The 23,984-nt window shown below is 27.9% G+C and overlaps 1 protein-coding gene across 2 annotated transcripts in view; it reads right to left on the reverse strand.

The window, feature by feature from the left end:
• Positions 1-23,984, reverse strand: part of LOC119616323 (protein madd-4) — a 123,605-nt gene that overhangs the window by 71,896 nt on the left and 27,725 nt on the right. For both annotated transcript variants that reach the window (XM_037972679.1, XM_037972680.1), the window contains exon 2: positions 3,754-3,931. In XM_037972679.1, coding sequence (XP_037828607.1) covers positions 3,754-3,931 — 178 coding nt within the window. The remainder of the gene's footprint in view (positions 1-3,753; positions 3,932-23,984) is intronic.

Genomic DNA, 23,984 nt, shown 5'->3' on the forward strand with positions numbered 1-23,984 from the left:
TATGTTCACTTCACAAACAAATATACGAAAATAAAAACTAAATAAACTATAAACTATAAACTAAAACTATGTATGCACATAGACTTGTCTAGCATTTTCGTAGTGAGAGATGGTGGTATGTTCTAGAGCTGTTAAGCACAGCTTACGTTATGGACACTTATGTCCATTAAATGGCGTTGAAGATTAGTTACCGTGTGATGTCTGCCATTGATGTGGTAGCATCGTATTACAGAAAGGCAAAAAAAAAAAAAAAAATTAAATAACAAGTCATTTTCTTTTTTTAAAGCATTTACAACTAATACTCAATGGGGTATCATATTTTCAATTTAAAAATACTATTTAATACAAAGTAGAAGAAAAAACTGAAAGATTAGAGTAAATAGTCTGCTGGGCTTAGAGGAAATTTTTAAATTAAAAATTGTTAAATGCAAAATGGTAAAGGTTTTTAGACATAATAATAAGAATAAACATTTTCTTAACAAATTGAAAAATATAACATTTAATTGACAATAAATAAATTATTTCATAGAAATAATTTAGAATTTTTTTCTACATTTAATATAACCATGTTCTAAATTCTAGTTATTCAGTTTTATATTGAATTCAAAAGAAAAAAAAAAAAAAAAAATAAAAACAATTTTTTTTTATTATTCTGTTTAACATTTTTTAAAACAATTATGTATGTAGAAATGTAATAAAAATTTATTTTCTTGCATTTATGTTCTCAATTGTCAAAATGTTAAATCAATTATTTTTAACACAAAATATGTATATAATATCAATAATGAAAAGTTGATATCCACTAACTAACAAAATTTTGTGAACATTAGATATTAGATACCAATAGATTGCTACGTAATACTAAACATTTTTACTATCCTTCTCTAGTATTTGAACAAATATGTTAATTATATGATGTCATCCCTTCATCATCAATATTTTTAAAACATATCTATCTACTTTTATCTTTTTACAAAACAAAAGCCATTGTGTCAATTTGTAGAGGATTTTTTTGCATAAAAAGTGAAAATTAAATAAAACTCAACTGCCAACTATAGTTAGACATGTTGTATAACAACAACAACAATCACCAAATAAAAATTTCAAATGTACAATTTGAACAACTTTAAAACTGCCTCTCTCAAATGAAAAACAAAATAAATTTTTTATCCAAAAATTTTAAACGAAATAAAAATTGCGTTCAAACTGCCAATCATGTCACATTTGGGTCTATACGAATTAGTGCGGAAATAATGTACAACAAAAGCGTTCACATGTACAAATGCAAATGTACTAAAATAATACCCAGCAAACATTAAATATCAGATACTCATTGAAATGTTAAACTTCTACTTAATCCAGGCAACATTTCGTAAAGTTTGGAAGATATATATCCTGTAAATTTCTCAAAGTTTTGTCTTTAATTTAAGATTTAAATGTTTGCTGGGATATTAGTATGTTCTTGTATGTGGAGTGTTATACACCTTTAGTGTATATAATTGTCCAACTACAAACAATATGACCAGGACTGTAATAACGAATTAAAACAACATTTTTTGGCCAAATGAAAATATAACAACATACTGGTTGCTACGAAAGTAACGTTATTGTTTACAATGTCCTGTATTTGAAGAATATTTTTAGAATTTTTGATTTCTTAAATTTTAAACTTTTTATTCCAGGAATTAAAAAATTGTAAACATAAAACAAAACACTTTCACTACTAAGCAAATTTTAGAACAGGCTACAACAGAAGATGACAATTGAGACTCATAAGTGAGAGCATTTATTCGTATGAAGGTAAGAAAGCTCCTAAAAGAAGACTTTGCCTATCTCTGTTTTAGAATCTATTACATAAGTACATGCGCAATGAACTCTCTGAAACGAGCTCTCTTGTACTTTTTCTTTTATGCTCACACATGTATAAAAACCAACAAAACCAGTCAGATAACATAGAGTGACCAATGAGTTTTGTGAAAAGTTTAATTGTTGTTTGAACATGTGTGCGCTTACATAAATGAGAAAACAAGAATGCAAGTGAGCTCTTAGCCTATCTCTGATCTATTGTAACTCTGGCGTTTCCTCTTACTATTTCTAACTCTCAGCATTGATTCACTAAAGACTCAGTCGCGACCAGAAGATATAAAGTATTTCTAAGCTGCCTCAGATAAGTTTGATATCTCAACTTATTTTTTAAAAAATTTGTCTAAAATTGAATAAAAGATCAAGGACAATTGACTGTTCTACTTAAACATGTCATTTCTAAATACCAGGGACCACAATACTTTTGCTAAATTTTCATTAAATACAAAAATCACTTTACATTCGTATTCAAGTTAATGTTTAACATTTGGGTTAATTTATATTTAATTGCAGTAATATTAAATTTAGAGGTAGATTTCAAAGTAATAAATTGCAAAAGGAACAAATATAAATAAAACCTACTAAGTATATACTATCTGCACGTAACTGCAGAATAAAATATTAAACAGATGCAAAGTTAAATTACCAAATAGTACCAAAGTAAATGGCTTGTATTATGCCAAAGGAAGCTTTTACTATAATATCCATATATTATATCTTAAGATATAAGAAAATATATATTATGACTTCCGTTCTAAATATATGTATATCCATACGAATCAAACCAGGCAAATTTATAACCAACATAACTTTTACACAATCAACAAGAAGGCATCACAAACCAAACGACCACCAACCAAACAATGCATAAAATGTTAAATGGATTTGCTAAGGGGAGGATGAGGAGCGGTTTGCTACTAAATTTCTTTATTATCGTTTAGTAACTAAAGTGTATAAAAGGCTCATACTCTTCCTAGGTTAAGAAGAGTAAGAACATGGTGTCTAACTCCCCCCCCCCCCCCATAACAATTGGTTTTATGTTTTATGTTGTTTTTATAAAACAGTAAAGGATAAAGTATTGCGTAGATGAGTGAATGTGTGTATGTATGTATGCATGTACGTGTAAATGATTAAATGTATATTTTACACACAAAAATAAAATTAGAACTGAACAATAAACTAATGAGTATTTAGTAACTTAATTGAAGAGTTTCCGGTTACAACGTAACTCACACACACTATAAGCCTGTTGTAATCTTCGTGAGTTAAAATGTAGAAGAAATAAAATAGAAATATCAAGGATATTTAATAATTTCCTTTTGATAAAAATCTAAACGGATTTAGCTATTAACTTTCTTTTTTTTTGTTCCTATAAAGAAACAAAATACATTTAAGCATTTAGACGATTAAAAACTTTTCTACGGACATGAAATACTTAGTATGTGCTATTAAGAGAAAAACTTTAATTATTTTAAATCTATATCTTTAATGGAAACTAAAATTATTGTATATTAATATAATGGTAGTAATTTTAAAGGGAAATTTTAACATTAAATCTAGTTTAAGTGGAACTAAATGAAAGTATTTTAATTTCTTAAAATAATGTTTAGCCAAGAAACTCTACAACAGGAAACTTATCTCTTCTGCAAGCCAGATGTTAAACCCAGTGCCTGATCTTTGTTTAAACGGTTGCTCCCTTGTTCTTCAACATCAAAAGGTCTCTATAAAGATGGTTGCCTACTTGATGGTAAACAATTTCAAATAAGGACTCAGATTAATCAAACTAGAATATATCACTATAATAGTTTGACTGATCTACATACATACATGCACGACAAAAGTAAGAGTTAGGTCTTAAATAGCTTTAAAATTTTTAATTAATCAACTTACCATTAAAACTATCGTCCACAGCGTGACATTTGTAAACGTTGGACTTGCTTTCCTTGCCGCAATTGTGCATATTGATGGCGATAATGATGAGGCTGTTGGTGTTGTTGTTGATGATCTGCTTTTTCTTTTCTTAGTAACCATGATTGAATTTTGCATTTGCCACGTAACATGTCTTAAACTAAAAAGAGAAAGAAATGCAAAACAAATATTGTAATATAAGCAAGAGTTTTAAAATAATTAATTTAGTTGCTTAGTTATAAAACTAAATATAAGAAGTTTGTTTTTGGAAAAAACGTTTCCTTAAATCTAACAAAATTCCCAGAGATTGTGAAAATCTCTGGAAAGCTAAAAACAAAATTAAAGGGAATGTTAGGAATATACAAAATAATGAAACTGTTAGGTGTAATTAAATGACTAAGGCGGCAAAATCATACCATACAAATAATTTATAAAGTATCTAGCAATAAATTTAATTTATTATTTTACAACAATAATTATGAGGCAGTTTATCTGCCTTACAAGACTTCGTCTTATTTTTTATTGCAGAAATGCTACACCTAATTTATTTACTACACCTAATAATATAGTTAAAAGTTATTTTTACAAGTAATAAAATATTTCCTTTATGCAAACATTTTATGTTGTTAAATGTATGTATTTATATACATATACAGTTTTACATGCAGGATATTTACAGCTTGTAGCATTTTAGCTGTAAAATATACATTTACTTTACAAGCATGTAATTTTATAGAAATACTAGGAAAGAATATTTGAACAAATACATAAAAATTTGTTGGATACATAATTTCTTTAAAGAATTATACTAGGAACAAGGTGTTTACATACATTTGTATGTTTAATTTAATTCTTTAGATTTTTCTCAAAAACTTAGAAATACACTGCAGCAGCTTTACAAGGAGACAATGTAGAGTTGATTCGATATTATTGTACATATTTTTTTTAACTTGAACTAACTAACTTTGAACCAACTTACTAACTTAGTAACTTACTAACTTAGTAACTTACTAACTTATTAACTTACTAACTTACTAATTTACTAATTTACTAACTTACTAACTTACTAACCTACTAACTTACTGCCTTACTAACTTACTAATATATATGGGTCATTTCGTGTCAAGAAAAAATAACTTTAAAAATCAATGAACTCCTTTGCACAATTTTTTGCCAAGACCAATAGGTAAAAAGTTACAGTCATTTCAATAAAACCCCATATGACCAAAATGTCCAACTTTAACCTCCTCTAAGACCGGCAGTTCTTGACCGATAGCGCTAAAAATCGATTTTTTGAGTTGGGTCACTTGATATGAAAATGCCCATATATGTATGTTTCCAAATTATCCTGTGAAATGTAGTCCTAGTCCTGTTTTTCGCTAAAGCATGTTTTTTTCGGAATTATGTTTGTATTTCGTATCCTTTTCCTGCACGCCTGGCAGCAAAAGTAGCAACCTTAAACTTTTACAAATATGTAATCTCATCTAAAAGAAAATTCTTAAGAAAAGTTAATGGTAGACAAAAAATACCTTTTCTATCAAAAAAAATTTACTTTTTCTACTAAATACTAAATACTAGTATGTACTATTTACACAGAAGTGTAAACTTTGTGTAACATGTATGAAAAATTGTAGTAGTATTACGAATAAGTTAAAGTAGGATTTTATTGTCTTTGTGTGGCATGTAAAACTTTATTTTGTTTTATGTGTTACAAATCATTACTGATTTAATCATAAAACTTTTACATTTATATAATACATATATATAAACAACTAAACCATATAAAGTTTAGACATACTATGTACGTATGTTTGTATGTCTGTAGGTTTGCGATTAAATATTGCTAATGAAAGCAATTAGTGTTGAAAGTTAAAGCGACAATAATCACGTGTCACGTATTAAATAAACACTTTTATGTGCTTCTGCTGTTGTTACGGTTTAAGCTTCAGGGAGCTAAAAGTATTGGGCTAAATGGGCGAGATTAGGTGGTGTTAGTGTTTGGTAGAACATGATTTGAGTTTTCTAACTTTTAGTCTACTGTAGAAAGAATGACTCTAATAAAATTCTAATAAAATTGATAGCTGCAAAAAAAAAAAAAAAAAATTCTATGTGTATATAAAGTCACTGAGACTATTAAATTAGTCTGGTATGTAATATATGTCACTGCTTATTTAACTGCTGTCTAACAAACATATTACGTTTTGTAAATATATTATTGATTTTTTTTAAGGATTTTGGTATTTTTATCTAAGTGTTATATGGCTTATAAAGTTTATGTTGTTTCTAAGATAAACTTTGTGGCTAATTTAATTTTGGCTTAAAAATTGAGTTTCTCTTTCAAAGTTTTATAGACCAGGGGATTCTTTTCCAAAAAAATATTACTTTTTAATAAAAATTGTCATAAAATCTTTCACAGTAAACTTTTTAATCTGTTTAAAATTTTTGTAAAATTAAAAAAAAACTTTTTAATAGTTATAAATATTTAAGTAATAATTGTAAAACAAACTTTTATATTTAGGAAAATTTATATTAAGTAACAAACTAAATAAAAACTTTTTTAAATGAAAAAATATTTATATAAAAAGCATTTGTGAATTCATAAAATAAACAACAAGAAACACAAGTAATTTTAATATCAAATATCACTTTTAGTAGTTTCCCAAAACTAAACAGACATTTAAATTTTCTTGAATTGAAAAGGAGTTTGCAACATGAATTTAATAACAAATGTTATCCTAAAGTCATTACAAATCTAAAACAAATTTAATTAATTTTAGTTCAAAACCTTTAAATAAAACGGCTTTAATTGCTGAAAAATTCTTTAAGACGAAAATAAGTAATTTCTGAACTTTTCACATCTAACAAATATTTACTTCACTCATCTTTTGACTTGTCCTGTGCTAAATCATAACCATAAATAACAAATGGATACAAAAGAAAAATATCCTGTGGAATGTGTAGTTATACCAATATACACATATAAGATATATGTATAATACACAAATACATATATGTAATGCTTTAAGTATATTAAGTCAGGATAGTTCATCTTTGTAAATAAAACATTTATTTATTCATAAATTCATCCTGTTACATGTATAAATATTATGATGGTTTTTACTTGTTTAATAAAGTGGGTTAATTGCAAAGAAAAGTAAAGTTAGTTAACATCATTTCAAATACAAAAGAAAAACCTAAATCCAATTTTTTATACATAAAATGTTTTCTAATTTATTAATTACAAATTTGACATTTAACATGTAAATTTACATTTTAAGTGATAGGTCTGATTTGTTATAATTGTATCTAGTTGACCTCATATGTCTAAATGTTTGCGTGTCTGTTTAGTTTTCACTCTGTACTCTAACCCATAATTTGTATGTTATTTCACACTAAGTATCTCCCTCTTGTTGTCAATATGAAACTATTTATGACTCCACCTACGTATAACAGAAATTATGAATCAAAAGGAATTTGTGTATTAATAAAAAAAAACGAAAAACAAATCAGACAAATAAACAATCTGTCACAATACATTTCACATTTCATTCATTTATTTTGGTAGACAAAAACTGAAGTCTATTCCATTGAGAATAATTCTAGAGTTCACATTGTTGTTTCTTGTGTGTTGTGTTTTTCTTTTTATTTATTCTCTATTATTAAATACATAGTTTTTCATATTTTTGTTTTTTTTTTTTTTTTTTATTGGAATTCCCAAATGTCTTTTGATGCCATTTTTCTAATTAGAAAAAAACATATACAAACATACATACATATGTAAGTATGAATTCTAATATAAAGACAATAAGTATAAGAAACAAAGTGAGAGTTCTGAAGAAATCTTACAACAGAATAACTTTCGATAATTCATATTTCTAAAGTTTCGGAAAATTTCCAAGAATTTTTGCTTATATTGCTTATTGTTCCTATAACAATTGGATCTTTGTTTCAGAACGATCCCAGCCACACTGAGACAATATCTGAGCGACATTTGTATCAAAATATTATAGTCATAGTATAGTCGTTACTATAAACAGATTTAAGTCGATTCTATAGTCGGACTATATACGATACTATAGACAGGCTTTAGACGATACTACAGTCAGAGAATAGTCGATACTGCAGTCATACTATAGTCGATACTATACTCAGACTACAGTTGATAACGAGGTTAGACTATAGTCGTTACTGTAGTCAGACTATAGTTAATGCTAAAGTCAGACTATAGTCGATACTATAGTCGATACTGTAGTCAGACTATAGTCGATACTGTAGTCAAACTATAGTCGATACTGTAGTCAAACTATAGTCGATACTAAAGTCAGACTATAGTTAATGCTAAAGTCAGACTATAGTCGATACTATAGTCAGACTATAGTCAATACTACGGTCAGACTATAGGCGATACTGTAGTCAGACCAAAGTCGATACTATAGTCAGAATATGGTCGATACTATGGTCTATAGTTAGACTATAGTTGAAAATATATTTAGATTATAGTTGATGCTATTGTCCACACTATAAGCGATCTTATAGTCGATACTATGGTAAAACTATATTCGATAATATTATGCGAGTATAATCCAAACCATAATCAGATAATAGTCAGACTATAGTCAATATTATAATGATACTATAGACGATACTATAGCATACTATAGCCAGAATATAGTCGATACTATATCCATACTATAGATGATCCAATAGATAATCTGACAACAGTCGGTGCTATAGTCGCACTATGCTCGATACTATAATCAGACTATACGTGATAATTTATTCATACTATAATTGATGCTATAGTAAGACTATAGAAATAATATAGTCGCTACTATACTAATAGTAGATAATCGATACTATAGTGATATTATAGTCAAAATATAACCAGACCACAGTCGCTGCTATCGACTATCGTCTTTGCTCAGAATATAATATATACTATAGTCATAACCTACTTTAACTTCAGTTTATACTACAGTCAGACTATACGAATTTTCTTATAAGTATGGGTTTTAGATCGGATTATAACTGCTCTTATATAAATTTAACCGACTATAATTTTATGTTTTCTTACGTTCAGTATTAGTATTTGAAAACTCTGCTATATTTCTTAACATAACTATTTTCAAAATAAGTATTTCACTCATTCTACAAAAGTATTTAAACAACAATAACTCACGTTAAATATATAAAGGAAGACAAGAATGGATTTTAGTTAATTTGCATATCATATCCGCTTGCATGAGCATAATTGCCTCTTCGAATATCCAAAAGGTATTGAGTTGGAAAATATATCAATGTTTTATTACAAATAAATTCAAATGAAGTATCTAAAGCATCAGCAATAGCAGAAGATGTTGAAACTGCTGATGACAATATTGACCCACATATCTGATGTAAAGAAAAATGTTCTTTAATAAATTTTGAATTTTTCTTTAAACATTTTCCTACTTCAGGGAGTTGTTAAAAAATAATATATGATTATGTCACATTAGCGGTCGCTAGTGTGTTTTAGTGATTGTTTATGTGCTTGTCTGTCTGTCTGCCCCTTTTTGTTAAGAATATTTGTATGTTGCTTAAGCGGTGTGTTAGCTGTATGTATATCCCCAATAGACATTAATAAATAAATAAATTTGTTATTTAAGAATTGCTGTGTACACAACGTGTGTCTATTTTAAAGGTTTTAAAGATTTGATAAAAACAAGACGCACACACACACACGCACTGTACTGTACTATAACTCCCCAATGTACGCATGTTTTAAATTGCTTTTAAATTAGAGTAAAATACAATAAAAATCATCACAATCTATAATAAAAATCCAAATAAAAAATAAAAAAATTATCTCAAATTACCACCAGTCACTCACTCACTTAGACAAATTTAAATGTGTTTAAGTCAATAATGTACTATCTCATGTAGTATATTTGATGCTTAAAGTCATAAAATTAAAGTATGTAATCTCTTTTGGTTTTCTTTCTTTTTTTACTTTTCGGGGGATTTTCTTAAGGGCATAAGAGTTAATATGGCATGTGTCATCATCATGAAAATGCCGCAAGTGGCGCCCAAAAGTTAATATAACTAGTGGATAAAAAGAAGTTTCCTTTGCTGCATTTTTTTCAACATTTACATAAATAGTAATAGATACTAGATAGTGAAAGAAGAACATAAAAGTTCATATTGAAAACTATAAAATACCTATTGAGAAATAAATAAAAAAATTTCTTTTAAAACAAGCTCTCTAAATATTGCCGGTTAAAACAGATTAAAAAGTAATAAAATTTTGCCATTGAGGTATGAGAAAAGAAAAGGCTTTTTATTTTTACATAAAGGGTTTTTGTAATCTTGTTATGATAAAATATAGAGGTGATGACGCATCAGATTTTATTGCTAGATGGATTAATATTCAACTTTCTCATAGTTATTAAAATATTATTTGACAAATTTTTTTATTGTAAGCTAAATACGGTGATATTCCAAAAACTGCACTTTAAAATCCATAAAAAGATGATTTTATCTTTAGAAGGTTATTTTATTATATTAAAATATAGAAATGTATTAAGAGAAAGTAATAATTTAAAAAGGCAAAAATTTATCTTTTTTTTATTTAAAAAGGCAAAACTTTCTCTGTATTGTCTCCTTGTTATCAATCTTAATATTCAGTTGTCAAAATATATTTCGTTGTTTCGACTCTAGCCAATATTTGTTATAATCAACTTTATGAAGTTCCCAGATTTCCTAAGGATCTGAATCATGCTTCAATAAAAATCATCAAAATTGGCATTATCAAGTGATTGGATATAGTGAAGCCTACTTAGCAATGTCCGTGCATTTCTAGATATTTAACGGACTCACATCTTTCAGCAATATATAACTCAAAGACTTTAAATAGTCCCAATAAGGAATTGAGATATGAAGGACGGTAGTTTAACGTCCTCGCAGATTCATTATCAAGTGATTGGGTATAGAGAGGCCTACTTAGCAATTTCCGTTCATTTCTAGACACTTAATGGACTCATATCTTTCAGCAATATATTACTCACAAACTTAAAATAGTCTCTATAAGGAATTGAAGTATGAAGGACGGTAGTTTAACGTCCTCGCTGATTCATTATCAAGTGATTGGGTATAGAGAGGCCTACTTAGCAATTTGTATGTAATTTTCATAATAATTTCAGAATCTCTGGAGAAATTTAGGAAGATATTTATAATTTAATACAGAGAGAAAAGCAATTGTATGAATTTTTAAAGGTTGCTGACTTTTTGGGTCAAAATTTTTAATTGGCTTTCGGAACATGTTGTCTTAGTAAATCATCTTTACCATTGCGTTCTAGTAATCAGAATGTAAAGAGGTTCTACCGGTGCATCAATCCTGTTCGAATCTTTAAACGGGGGAAGTCATTTGATTCGGGTTACTATCAAAACACTGAGATTCTTATACAATTTTGTGAGTGGTCTTAGGGATGCTATCTATCGATCTAATGTCTCTTTCGGAACATGTTGCCTTCGTAAATCGTCCACCAATGTAGGTATTGCAATTCAGATATATAACCTTTGGTCTCTTTTAAACGGAGGAAGTCATTTGACTCGGGGTCTGATCAGAAAAATAGCTTTTTGATGAAATTTTGTAAGTGGTCTTCGTAATGCTTTTTATCGAACTAATGTTCCTTTCCGAACATGTTGCCTTGGTAAATCGACCACCATTACAGGTATTGCAATCCGGATATATAGAAGTTCTACCAGTGCCTCTAGTTGGCTCTGATCTTTAAAGTGGGGATGTCATTTGAATCGTGCTCTCGTCAGAGAACCTAATCCTACCACGAGAACCAGTTCTCCTCTTGAACTCCGTCTTGTCCTGGTTAGTGTAGTGGTCCCTTCGGGTTGCTCGTGGTGCTTGTGGTTGAAACCTTAATTAATATTTGGTGTTGACTAAGGCCCTATTAAGAAGTACATATGAGGACAATATTATGTTGGAAATAACTTGATATTGATGTTTGAATGTACTAGATGAAAGTTTTGTGTAATGGGTTGTTTGGTAATAGATGTTCCTGTGTGTTTAATTTTCAGAAATTTTAGGCTTCTGAATATTAACACTTTTTACTTTACATTAAATGTTTTCAAGAATTATTAAAATTTCTGTTAAATGGATTTACTATAGATTCAAAAATATTTATCAAAAGTTTATAGAAAAAATTTTGCATGAAAATTTGATTTATAAACCTTTGATAAAAGTTTATGAATAATACCCTGTAAATATTTCAATTATAATGAAATGAATTATTCGAATTTTTTTAATAAGTATATTTAAGCATTAAACAAACAATAATTTTCTAATATTTTTCTAAATAATTTAAATGCTATTTTCATAGAATAATAGAAAAATAATATTTTATATAAATAATTCAAGATAAATTGTGTTTTTAAAAATAACAATATTAAAAATTTATATTTTTAGATTTTTTTCAGAAGTAGAAATAAACACAAAAACACATTGCACGCAAAAAAACTCTAAATGTCACAGAGTATTTTTCCTTGAAAATCCCAATTTAAAACATTTAAAGGTTAGAGTTCTTTCTAGGAAATTTTGTTTAAAAGTACTTATGTTAAATAATAAAGTCTTGGTTGGAATTCATTTTGTAATTTATTTTAAATACCTTTATACAGCCAACAAAATGTGGCCGTTGTTTTGTAGAGCAAATTTATTATTTTCTATTGCCATTAACATTTTCAACAAGGGATGGCAGGTGGAGAAAAAGCCACACAAGTTAATTTTAAAATTTAAGGCAAACGCCTTTATTTGCTTCAGGAATTTCGTGTTGTGTATCTGTAAATGTTTGATTGCTTTCGAATTATAAGGCTTTGAGTGCCGACCACTGATTTACACTCCTATAAACATAAGCAACCAACTTTCTTATTTAATTTAAGTACTTTTACAACCACTAAATTATTTATTTCATTCTCCCTTTGTTTTTCTACTTATACGTTTATTTTGGTTGAAATTTATTTATTTTAAAATTTATTATTATAATTTATTTAGTTAAAATGAAGTGTGTTGTACGTTTGTCTGCGCTCAACACATTGTTTATTATTTTTTAATTTGATGACCTTGCTGCGTCATCATCTTAGTATTTTGCATTTTTCTGTTACCCAACAGTTCGATAAAGAGTCAATGCATCCAAAAAAGAAGCATTGACTCCACTATCGTTTAACCACCTAGTTGGCTCTAATTTGACTTTCGTCACGGATGCACTTTTGTATATGAGGGTGAATATAATCTTCACTTTAGTGTTACCTTTGTAAGCGAGACAGTGGACACTTAAAAAGCAAACTTATGCTTTTTGTCTGTCTCTTCGTAATCTATGGGGTGACGATTGACTTCTTCGTAGGACAAGTACCTGGGCAGTTCTAAGGGTAGTTTAAATAGGTACTTCGAGACTGTCCGACCGAACTGCTGGGTACACTTTTAGAACGTTTCAAAGGAAAAATAACATTGTATTACAAATTCTAAAGCATTGTTTCCTTATTTCTTTGTAAATTAGTGTTTATTTTCATAATATTCTGCGGTGTCCTTTGTTTTTCAACTACATTTTAATATATCCTTTTGTATACACAGTTGTCTAATATATGAGAATTTCTTAAAGTATTTTTGCAATTTAAATTTTTTTTACTAAAATTTCATTATGAATTTTTTGTGAAATTGTTTTCCTTAATTTTAAATAAAAACCAAAAAATAATCTTCCAGAAGTTTAAAGTCTTGAATTATATTTCCTGGTTAAATTTTGCAACACCAGCATCAACTCTTTATATAATTCTTATAATAATACAAAGGTTTAGTTAATTTTTTTTAAAGATTTCTTTACAACTCCGCACTCTTTGATAATCCTTTTATAATTCATTTGTTTTCTTCTATTTGTTCTTATAAGATAAAATAGTTTTTTTGCTGTTTAACTTGGTTGCATAAATAATGAAGCTTTTTCTCTCATATTATTATTTTTTTAATATGAGAGCAAGAAATTTTTTTATATTTTGCTTCTTAAGTCTAGCGTAAGACAATGTTTTTATAATAGAGACAACACTAATGTTAAAAGATGGATGAAAGAAAAAGAAAAGAAGAACTTTTTCAAAAGATATAATGCAATTCATTCATCCAAGCATCTATAAGTTGTTAAACAGCTCTGCAGTTTTTAAAGTGACAATTTGCTCCTTTTAGCAGAGCTTTTCATGAATGTTTAGTGGCTGTGTTGTTATATCCTTCACCTCGTGAGTAGGGTTTACATGTATAAGTTACGTTTGTAATTTCGATTTAGCGATGTCCATATGCCCATCTATCCGTCTGTTTATCTATCTGTCTGTCTGTCTGTCTGTCTGTCTGTCTGTCTGTCTGTCTGTCTGTCTGTCTGTCTGTCTGTCTGTCTGTCTGTCTGTCTGTCTGTCTATCTATCTATCTATCTATCTATCTATCTATCTATCTATCTATCTATCTATCTATCTATCTATCTATCTATATGTCTGTCTGCCTGTCTTTCTTTCTGTCTTTATTCTATATTATTTTCTATTTTAAAACAATTTTTTGAAATCGATACACCAACTTCTTTCAATCAAATATTAACTTTATGAAATTCAATATAAAATTAATAGACAAATAAAACAGCTATTTATAATAAATAAATGGAGATAATCCTCTAAACAAGATTTTCTAAACTGAACGGAATTCTAATGAAGGGATTAATTTTCTATATTTTGTATTTATTTAAAGTATATAACCGTTACCATTATTTATCTTTAAGACATTGAAAGATTCTAAAGATCACACAAATCTTCTCAAATTTGTTGAATTGAAAACAGTATAACGGCAACTGTGAAATATTAAATTTAATAACTTAATTATCTTAAACAAATTTAAAGAAAATATCAAATAATACCAAAGAAAATTAATTAATGAACGCTACTCATAAAACTCATCAATTATGTTTAATATTTTAATAAAAGAAAAATATTGTTTCAGTTTTCATAAATAAATATTATTTTGTGTGTATAAATGCATATTATTATGTATTAATTACCAATTTAAATATTAAATTTAAATCTCTTTAGAATAGTAATAAGCTAATATAAAGTAAATAATGAATCATTCACTAGAGAATTTTAAACAATTCCTTTTGTTTCAGTTTCATATACATTCAAAGCTGATTAGCTCTGCTTAATCCGATTTACCACTATATGTATGTAAATAAATATTTTCTATATTTGATATAAAAAATGCAACAGAATAACAATATTTATGAAAATCTATGTTAATTCATTTATACTACAGTTCTTAATAAATAATACAGTTAATCTTTAATATTGGAATAGTTCTTTTGAAAATTTATTTAGAATTGTATTGGTTTATATTTTGTTTTAATTTTAAATAATACACATAACTACATTATTGTATAATAGTAAAACATCAACAAAAAACAACAATAACAATAACAAAACCAAACATCAACATTAATTATTAACTTTATTATAAAATATTCGATTACTCATATATAGTTGTTGTTAAACATATTAACATACATTTACAGTTACAATATTGATGACAACAATAATAATTGTTAATATTACCGGCAGAAATAATAAAACAACAACTAGACAATTTAAATAAATTCATACAGAAACTCTTGGGTAACTGTGAAAGATAAAATATTTCATCATTTCTTTCAATAGCGATTGGGGAAATTGCCCAATTTTGAAATCGATGTCTTCCGATCAGTCTAATGTTAGTCATATCGGCTAGTAGACACGATTTTTCAAAATTGTTTGACAAGATCGATCAAGAACTCTGTGCTATGAAATTCTTTAAATAGTTTAGATAGATATTTCTTCAATTTCGGAGGAAAATATTTAAATACGTAAATAAATTTGGACCTTTTTTTGATGGAGTTTTTAATGAAATGAGAAGTTTCTAAACGTAATTTCCGTGTCAATTGAAATCATGATAGAGTCTAAAGGACATAACAAACGGAGAATAGTTGAGGAGGATTGTTTGGTATAGACAAGTACAATATGGGCGTGAAATGAAAAATTTCCTCACGATCGATTTCATATACCAATACTTCAAACGATGGGTCCTCATATAATATTTTTTTCTTTTGGAAAGTCCATCTGAATTATAATACTGGTGCTTAAGATATGTAGATGAAAAACTTATTCAAAAAAGATTATAGTCACAAAAATCAATCTCTAAAATATTGTAAATATCTTATCATTCTGGACCTAAGTTCCCATATAAAATATTTACTCAATGTGAACATAATTTTATTTACACATCATATACATTTCTCCAAAGCAAAATATTAAAATGTTTCATGTATAGAAATTAATGTTTAAATATTGGTTTGAATATATATATTAAATGAACTATTCCCAAATGCTTTATTTTTCCTACAGGATCCTTTTGCGGCAAATGCAGCAATAAACATAAAAGTAGAGAGAAACTGCAACATACGTTTGTGTGTGGTGAAATGTACAGTGGCAATATAATAAACCACATATGGCTAACTATACTTTTAACGTTCTACATTAATACATACATATGTACATAAACATACATATAAATAAATAGATACAGAGATTATTTGGATTATAAAATAAACATAAGTATACAGATAAATATTTTGTTATTATTTCAGCATAAAATACATCAGAAACAAGATTAAATAGAGTATAATATTAGAAATATGTCGAAAAATTACCAGAAGGACTAAACTTTAAGTTTACTTTAAAATGCCGACTTTGTGTTTGTGTTGCTAGAAATCTAATTCAAAAGTCATAGAAAATTGAGTTTTATTTAAAAAATGCATATATATACTACCAGCCTTAAGTATATGGGCTAATGGTGGGTGAGTGTATGTATAAAGCTTTATTTTTCAATAATTAATCAATTCCATTACAATTTAATCGTTTGGTTTTATAAAGCCTGCTTTCATCTTTTAATAAGTTTATCAATTAAACTTAACATCATGTATATAAAAAGAAATAATTAACTGATTTTGTTGATGAAAGACAACAACACAGAAAACACAAGGATTAAGGGTAATTATGGAAATCGATAAACATTGTAAAGCAATCCTAGACAAGAATACAGTATAAATATTAAAGTATACTATGGGTCAAGTCTGCTGTATGGCATTAACAAAAATTATAAATTTATAAAACTATAATTAACATTTAAAATTCATAAATGGCTTTACAAAAAAGAAATCAAACAAACAATCAAAAACACATACACAACCTATGACAGTCAAACAAAGTGTTTTAAATGCCACAAAAGCTCAATTGTATTTGCAACCATCAATGGATATTTGTTGAAAAGCATTAAGTGATTTATTTACTCGACAATCCCAGCTGATGAGCGTATAAATGCATTTAATACACAAGTATTAACACAAGTGAAACACAAACACTTATACACAACACACACTCAAATACAAAAGAAAAAAAAAACTCGTGGATACAGAAAAACCAAAACAAAGTTTTAAAAGAAACAGATAATTTATTTTACTGATAGTTTTTTTATTGTTTGCTGTAGATAGTTTTTTTGCTTTTCTTCTTTTATAGTGGCAAATACATAAGTACTACATGCACATGTATGTAGATATGCATGTATGTATCTATGTGAATGAACAATTGAATGTATGAATGAAAAGAGAACTGAGGAAGCAGAAATAGCAATTACATACAAGTTTTAATGATTGTTGTAAAGAGTGAAAAGTGTAAACAGACAGTTCAAGGCTATTAAATACAACAATAATAACAATGAACTAAATAACAATAATATAGTTTTAAATAATAAACTAATTAAAATGTTCATTGCTTAAGCACATACTCATTTATACATAAATGCCATCAAAAACTTAATGCATCTAAGTGCATTAACTTTAACCTTTAAGGATGTAAATTTCTAAATGAACGAAAGCATCAAAATAGCTGGGTGTTATAGATCTATAAATTTATATATATTTCGAGCCCCTATTAGATTCTAACACGATCTGACAATGTCCATACTTCAGTTGTCAGTTAATAGTACAATAGAACTCAAACGGAGGGTGTTGGAGCCTAGTTCTACAAAGAGTCAATGTATCCGAAAAAGACAGTGATTTCCACTAACGTCTAAAAACCTGGTTGGCTCTAATTCGTATTTCGTCACGGATGTACTCTTTGTAAACGAGGGTGAAGATAATCGTTACTTTAGTGTCCCCTTTTCAAGCGAGAGAGTGGGCATTTAGAAAACAAAATTAGGCCTTTTGTCTGCCTTAATCTATGGAGTGATGATTGACTTCTCGTAGCTAGTCACCTGGGCAGTCGGTAGATAGTAACCTAAAGTGGTAGGTTAAATAGGTAGTTCGGAAGTGTCCCTCCAAACTTCTGGGGAGGTCTAAAATATTCAACAAATATAATCTGTTTATAGGATTTGTTTAACAGTTTGGCAATATCAGTTCATGTAATCAAAATTTTTGAACAACATATCCGTCCATCCGTCCTATAATCGAAACTATTTGAAAATACGTTAGAGAGGTAGAGAGAGATTTGAAACAAAATGTCCGTCTATCCGTAGACAAAACATCATTTTGAATTATCAAAATTGATACTATTAAATAACCGAATGTTTTTTAATAACTTAATTAAATGTTGCGTCCATATTAAAACTTTGTTGCTTTAATAAAATATAATATAGATGTTATTATATTAATTTATTTAATAATGAGCAAACAGCTGAATATACACAAAACTTTGATTTAAAAATTAAGTACAGTGGAACAAACATAAAATTAACTAATGCTTTTAGTTTGAACGTATAGAATTTTTTGTTGTTTTAACAATTTGCTATAGATATTAATCTATTACAATCTATTACTTCCATATATAAAAAAAGAAAAATTTCATTAGTTTAATATATTTAGAGTTTACTGTACTTTTACTACTAAACATATCCCAGCAAACAATATATTATACTAAACAAACTGATGAATTTTATGTTTTAATATGTTAAAATGGAAATTGCTAGAAAATATTGTAAATTTTTGTTGGTTTATTTAGTTTGTACATTAAATACTACACACACACAATTTTTTATTGTATTTCTCTTTACATTATCTGACAAAGGGTTTGCGGCATAACATTCCACTGTACGTACGTACGTATTGTGTGTCGAGAAATCATGGCTTAATTAATTAATTAAGTGCTCTGGCGTAATGGTTTATAATAAAAGTAAAAAAACTAAATACATACATATATGTATGTAATGTAAATGAAATAAATGTATTCACATATGTATAGTAAATTTAACCAATAGTTTTAAATAGGAGTAAAACTCCTGGACTTCCTTTAGAAATTATATCTTGTGAGAAAATAATTTTTGTAATTCAGTGAGATAGAGAAGAATTATCAATAAATTAGCTTTATATATGGTTTAGTTTATATTCTTTTACAAGCATGTAAATATGTAATTTATACGTGAAAATTCATAAGAGAACACTTAGCACATCGCTGCTTTTGTCCACAGAGCGAGAGAGACAGTGAGAGCTGGCCAAATCGTTACTTCTATGCCTCTAAGTAATGTAGAGGGTAGTCACTAACTCTCGTATTTATTCAGAAAGAGAATTACCACGGAGTTTACAAATTAGCTCTCTATACGGTTTAGTTTGTATTCTTGTATAAGCATGTAAGTATGTGAATGTGTACTTTATACATAAAAGTTCATAAGAGAACTCTTTGCATATCGCTGCTTTAGTCCACTGAGAGAGAGAGAGAGAGAGAGAGAGAGAGTGAGAGGTGTCTAAATCATTACTTCTATATCTCTAAGTAATGTAAAGGGTAGACACTTACCCTCGTATTCATTAAGATATTAATCGTTTATTTTAGGTTTATTACGCTCATTTTGTAAACAAAATTCCTACAATAAAACATCAATAACTTTCTTAAGCAATTATAAAATTGGGGGTTGATTGTTCCTTCGTATGACAATTGTTTATTTTTCGGGACATCTAAGACCGAACTACTGGGTATTTGCACATACATACATATATGTATAGGTATGTATGTATATATTTCTGGTATGCTAGTGTATAAATGAATTTGGTTTTGGTAAATGTAAATATTTATATAAAAAAACCAAAAACACAACAAAGAAAGAATTAAACATGAAAAGTTTAATTCGGTTTTTTATGTTTTTACAGTTAGTTGTGGGACATTATGTTTTCTATGAAATACTCTATTTTAATAAAAACAAAATTGAGAGATATTTGAAATAAAAATATATAAATATCATAACTGACAAATAAATTAATTAAATTAAATTAATTTGACAGAAACGATTTTTTTTCACAATAGTTAGTTCCTTTAGTAAGTAAAGTATATATTACAATAACATGATCATTATTTTATTACTCTTGATAGAGTTACTTAAATAGTTTTTAGTCTTTATAACACCTTTTTACGATGTAGGGTGTCTACGAAAAATTAACTAAACGAAAATAGCATAAGTTGCACAATTACTATAGCTAGAGTAAACTTTATGGTAATGGCAGCATTACAAACATATACAATACTTTTAATGTTCTTAAAGTAACACATGTGTGCTTGCTCTACCCGAAAAAAAATGTAATTTCAAAAGTTTTGTAACATTACGACAACAAATAATGTTTTGTAAATATTGCAAGCAGTGCAACAAAATATATATTATTTGGCAAAAAAAAAAAAAAAAAAAGAAAAAATATCCTTATAGTTCTACCCTTGTTAATAATAACGAAATTTTATTAATTTCTGTTTCCATATTTCTACCGCTAAAGGCAGGGGGAGAGGTGAGTATTATATAGAATAAAAGTGTTAATAATTTATTTTGCTGAATCGGTAGAAACAACCCACACCAAAACATTAACATTTTGTTTATATATTTCAGTTAAGGGCTCCAATTTTTTGATAATCAGTAAGATGGAAGGACATATTTTTATCTTATTTGACTCATATTTTTGGGTTTTAAAAGAGTTGATAGAAGAGCTCTTATGAAAAGTTTTAAATTTTTACACTAGTTTAACTAATCTCAGTGCCTTATAAAAATATTCTTCTTTTATTTTCTTTATGAAAAAAAAAAAATTCATCTGCTTTTTATGTTTAGTAACTTAAACACTTCAATTACAAAAAATCTCTTGTGAATGACAATAAAATAATCTATTAAGTAAATAAGTACAACTAAGAGCAAATCAATGCAATAAATGACAAACATTTAATTAAATTATTTACATTTCTATAGAATAATTGTCTGTGTGAAAGAGCATCATTGAAAGAAAGAGGATGTGTGTATGTGTTCGTATAAGTAATTGTATAATATTTCTGACAACATAAGCATTCAAAAACTATTCATTAGTATTTACAATTTGCTTTTCATGTTATTCATGTTGCTGCTGATGATAATGTATTTTTCATGACAATTTATAAAAATTTTTAACTATTAAGTTAAATGCAGTAATCTGCATTTTATGTTTTACTTTTACACTATTTTAAATCAATGTAAATTAAATTATTGCTTATTACCGGGTCCACTACATTTATAAAATAACATTATTTATTTTCATTTAATGCTCTTAACTTTTATTTAAGCAATTCAGCTGTCTCAGCAAAATAACACAAATTCATGAAAAGTCCCACAGCCAGGTAGTATTTAAATCAGTAAAAAACTGTAAATAAATTTATCGGTATTTACAGACTGTTAAAGGTTTTAATTAAGATTGATTGATTACAATTCAATTAAGTATTTAAGGAATGGTATTGTTAAAAAAATCACTTAAAATAACTCCAATAATAGCTTAAAGGGTTAAAAATTGCATTAAAATGTTTATACCTATTATCCAAAAAGTTGGGGTGTATATTGATTTTGTCATTCCGTTTGCAACACATCGAAATATTGATCATAGACCCACAAAAGTATATATATTCTGGGTCATTATTAAATTCTAAGACTAGACATGTCTGTCCATCCGTCTGTCTGTCTATCTGTATGTCTGTCTGTATGTCTGTCTGTTTAAAGCACGATAGAGTCCGAACGGAAAGAGCTAGAGAATTGAAATTTTCCGTAAATATTATAGGGAAGGTTTGTTTGATATTGAAAATTGGCAATATCATAGCCGCCATACAAGAGGCCCCTCGAAAAACAGCTTTAACACTTATAACTGTTTTAAAAATGCGAGTACAGCAATGAAATTCGAAATAAATAAGTTTTATATGATCCCGATTCTCTCTACCAAATTTTATGAGGATCTGTCCATAACTTACCATACCCCTCATATACGGTCTCCTTCCAAAAATGACTTTAACGCCCATTACTGGCTTATGAAATTCGATATACGTAAGTTTCTTATGAGTACAAATCTATATACAGAATTTTATGAGAATCGGTCCATAATTGACCCTAGCCCCCATATAAGGTACAACTCAGAAAATTACATTAACGCCAATTACTGGCTTGAAAATATGAGTATAGCGCTGAAATTCGATATACGTAAGTTTCTTATGAGTACAAATCCCTCTACCGAATTTTATGAGAATCGGTTCATAATTGACCCCTACCCCCTTAAAGGCCCTCTTTAGAAAATGTTTTTAATGCACATAACTGGCTTAAAATGGGAGTGCATATATGAAATATTCGAAATCGATTCGGAAATCAAAGGCTCATTGAGTCAAAATTTAAAAACAAAATTTCTCTGATATTTATTGTGGGACTAAAAAGGTATGACTTATCCAACCTCAAACTCATCTCACATTTTCCTAATGTCTTATGCAATTCAATTAAATTTTAGCTTCCGTGCTTTTTTTTTTTTTTTTTGATAAATGTCAAGTTCCTCAACGACTTCGCCGCCCCCTAAACATTTTGAACTCTAATAATTTAATTGTATAATCTTTGTCCAAACTCAATTAAGCGAAATGTACACTTCTAGTTATATTCGTGTTCAACACCATTAGCATTATAATTAAAACCTAAAAAAAGTGAAATTATGACTAAATAAATCACAGCGTATATACATAGAGACCATAATTGTATAAGAGACCTTCCCTGATTTAAATTATTTCAAATTAACAACTAAATTCATTGTGCCACATAAAGCATGAAAAAAGCGAAAAATGTGTAAGAGCAAAAAGTAATATAAAAAAAATATATTTTAACAATTGTTTAGTAACCATTAGTAACGCTTAAATAATTATTATCAATATAATGACGAAGGTAACAGAAATGGGAAAAATGTTAGGGAACCTATAACGATACAAAACAAAACAAACGACAGCAGTGATAGGCATTTAAAGGCTACAGTTGCCGACAACAAAAATAAGTATGAACGAACTTTATAGAAGTAAATATATTGAAAAGAAATATGATAATTTCGAAATGCCAAGTTCTCTTTGTATCGACTTCTGATCTACAGTAGAGGAAACTAAAATGATATTGTTTTAAATAAATTTAAAATAAAATTGACAATGTATTGGAGTAAGGTGGTGTAATCTACTAACGTTAAAAGTAGATAAACGGATCGTGAACTGAGTTGATCTCATTGATCTATCCATGGGGGCGTGAACTTTTATTGGCTTTTCATACAAACACAACTTGAACTTAAAAAAATAAACGAAACCATTTACTTAAATGGATAATAATTTAAACCAATACATTATCGTTTAATTTTAAGCTCATTTAAAAATGATCCCTTTCTGCCACTGACTGATCTGCAGCAATGACCTACAAAATTTAAGAGTTACGTCGTTATTAGCAAAGTAAAAGCAGCTACTACCAATTCAGACAAAAAGAAAAAAAAGGTGTGTCATATAAAGACAATAAGAGCTATAACAATATAGAAACGCCACCTACATTGTACAAATATTATGAAAAAATGCGTGCAACAGGCGGAACGACATCAACATAAACAAATGAAATGGGCAGATAATAAGATGGATATGTCTAAGTCTAAACAAACACTTGTAAATGTGCACAAAAAGTGTAAGGTAGTAAATTAGCACCAAGTTATTGTAAAGTGATAATAATGAGAATTATTAAATCCAAAAGAAGAGGTTACTGTAGATACTGCAGTATTTTTGTTAGACTTGCTGGGTTTTCGGGAGTTATCCTTATCCTATCATTATAAATCTGGTAGAGGAATTTACGTCTACATCAAAGGCTATGTCAA

Source organism: Lucilia sericata, unplaced genomic scaffold, assembly GCF_015586225.1.
Source record: "Lucilia sericata isolate MDLA Ls3-8-SP2 unplaced genomic scaffold, ASM1558622v1 Contig000067F_arrow, whole genome shotgun sequence".
NCBI classification, from domain to species: domain Eukaryota; kingdom Metazoa; phylum Arthropoda; class Insecta; order Diptera; family Calliphoridae; genus Lucilia; species Lucilia sericata.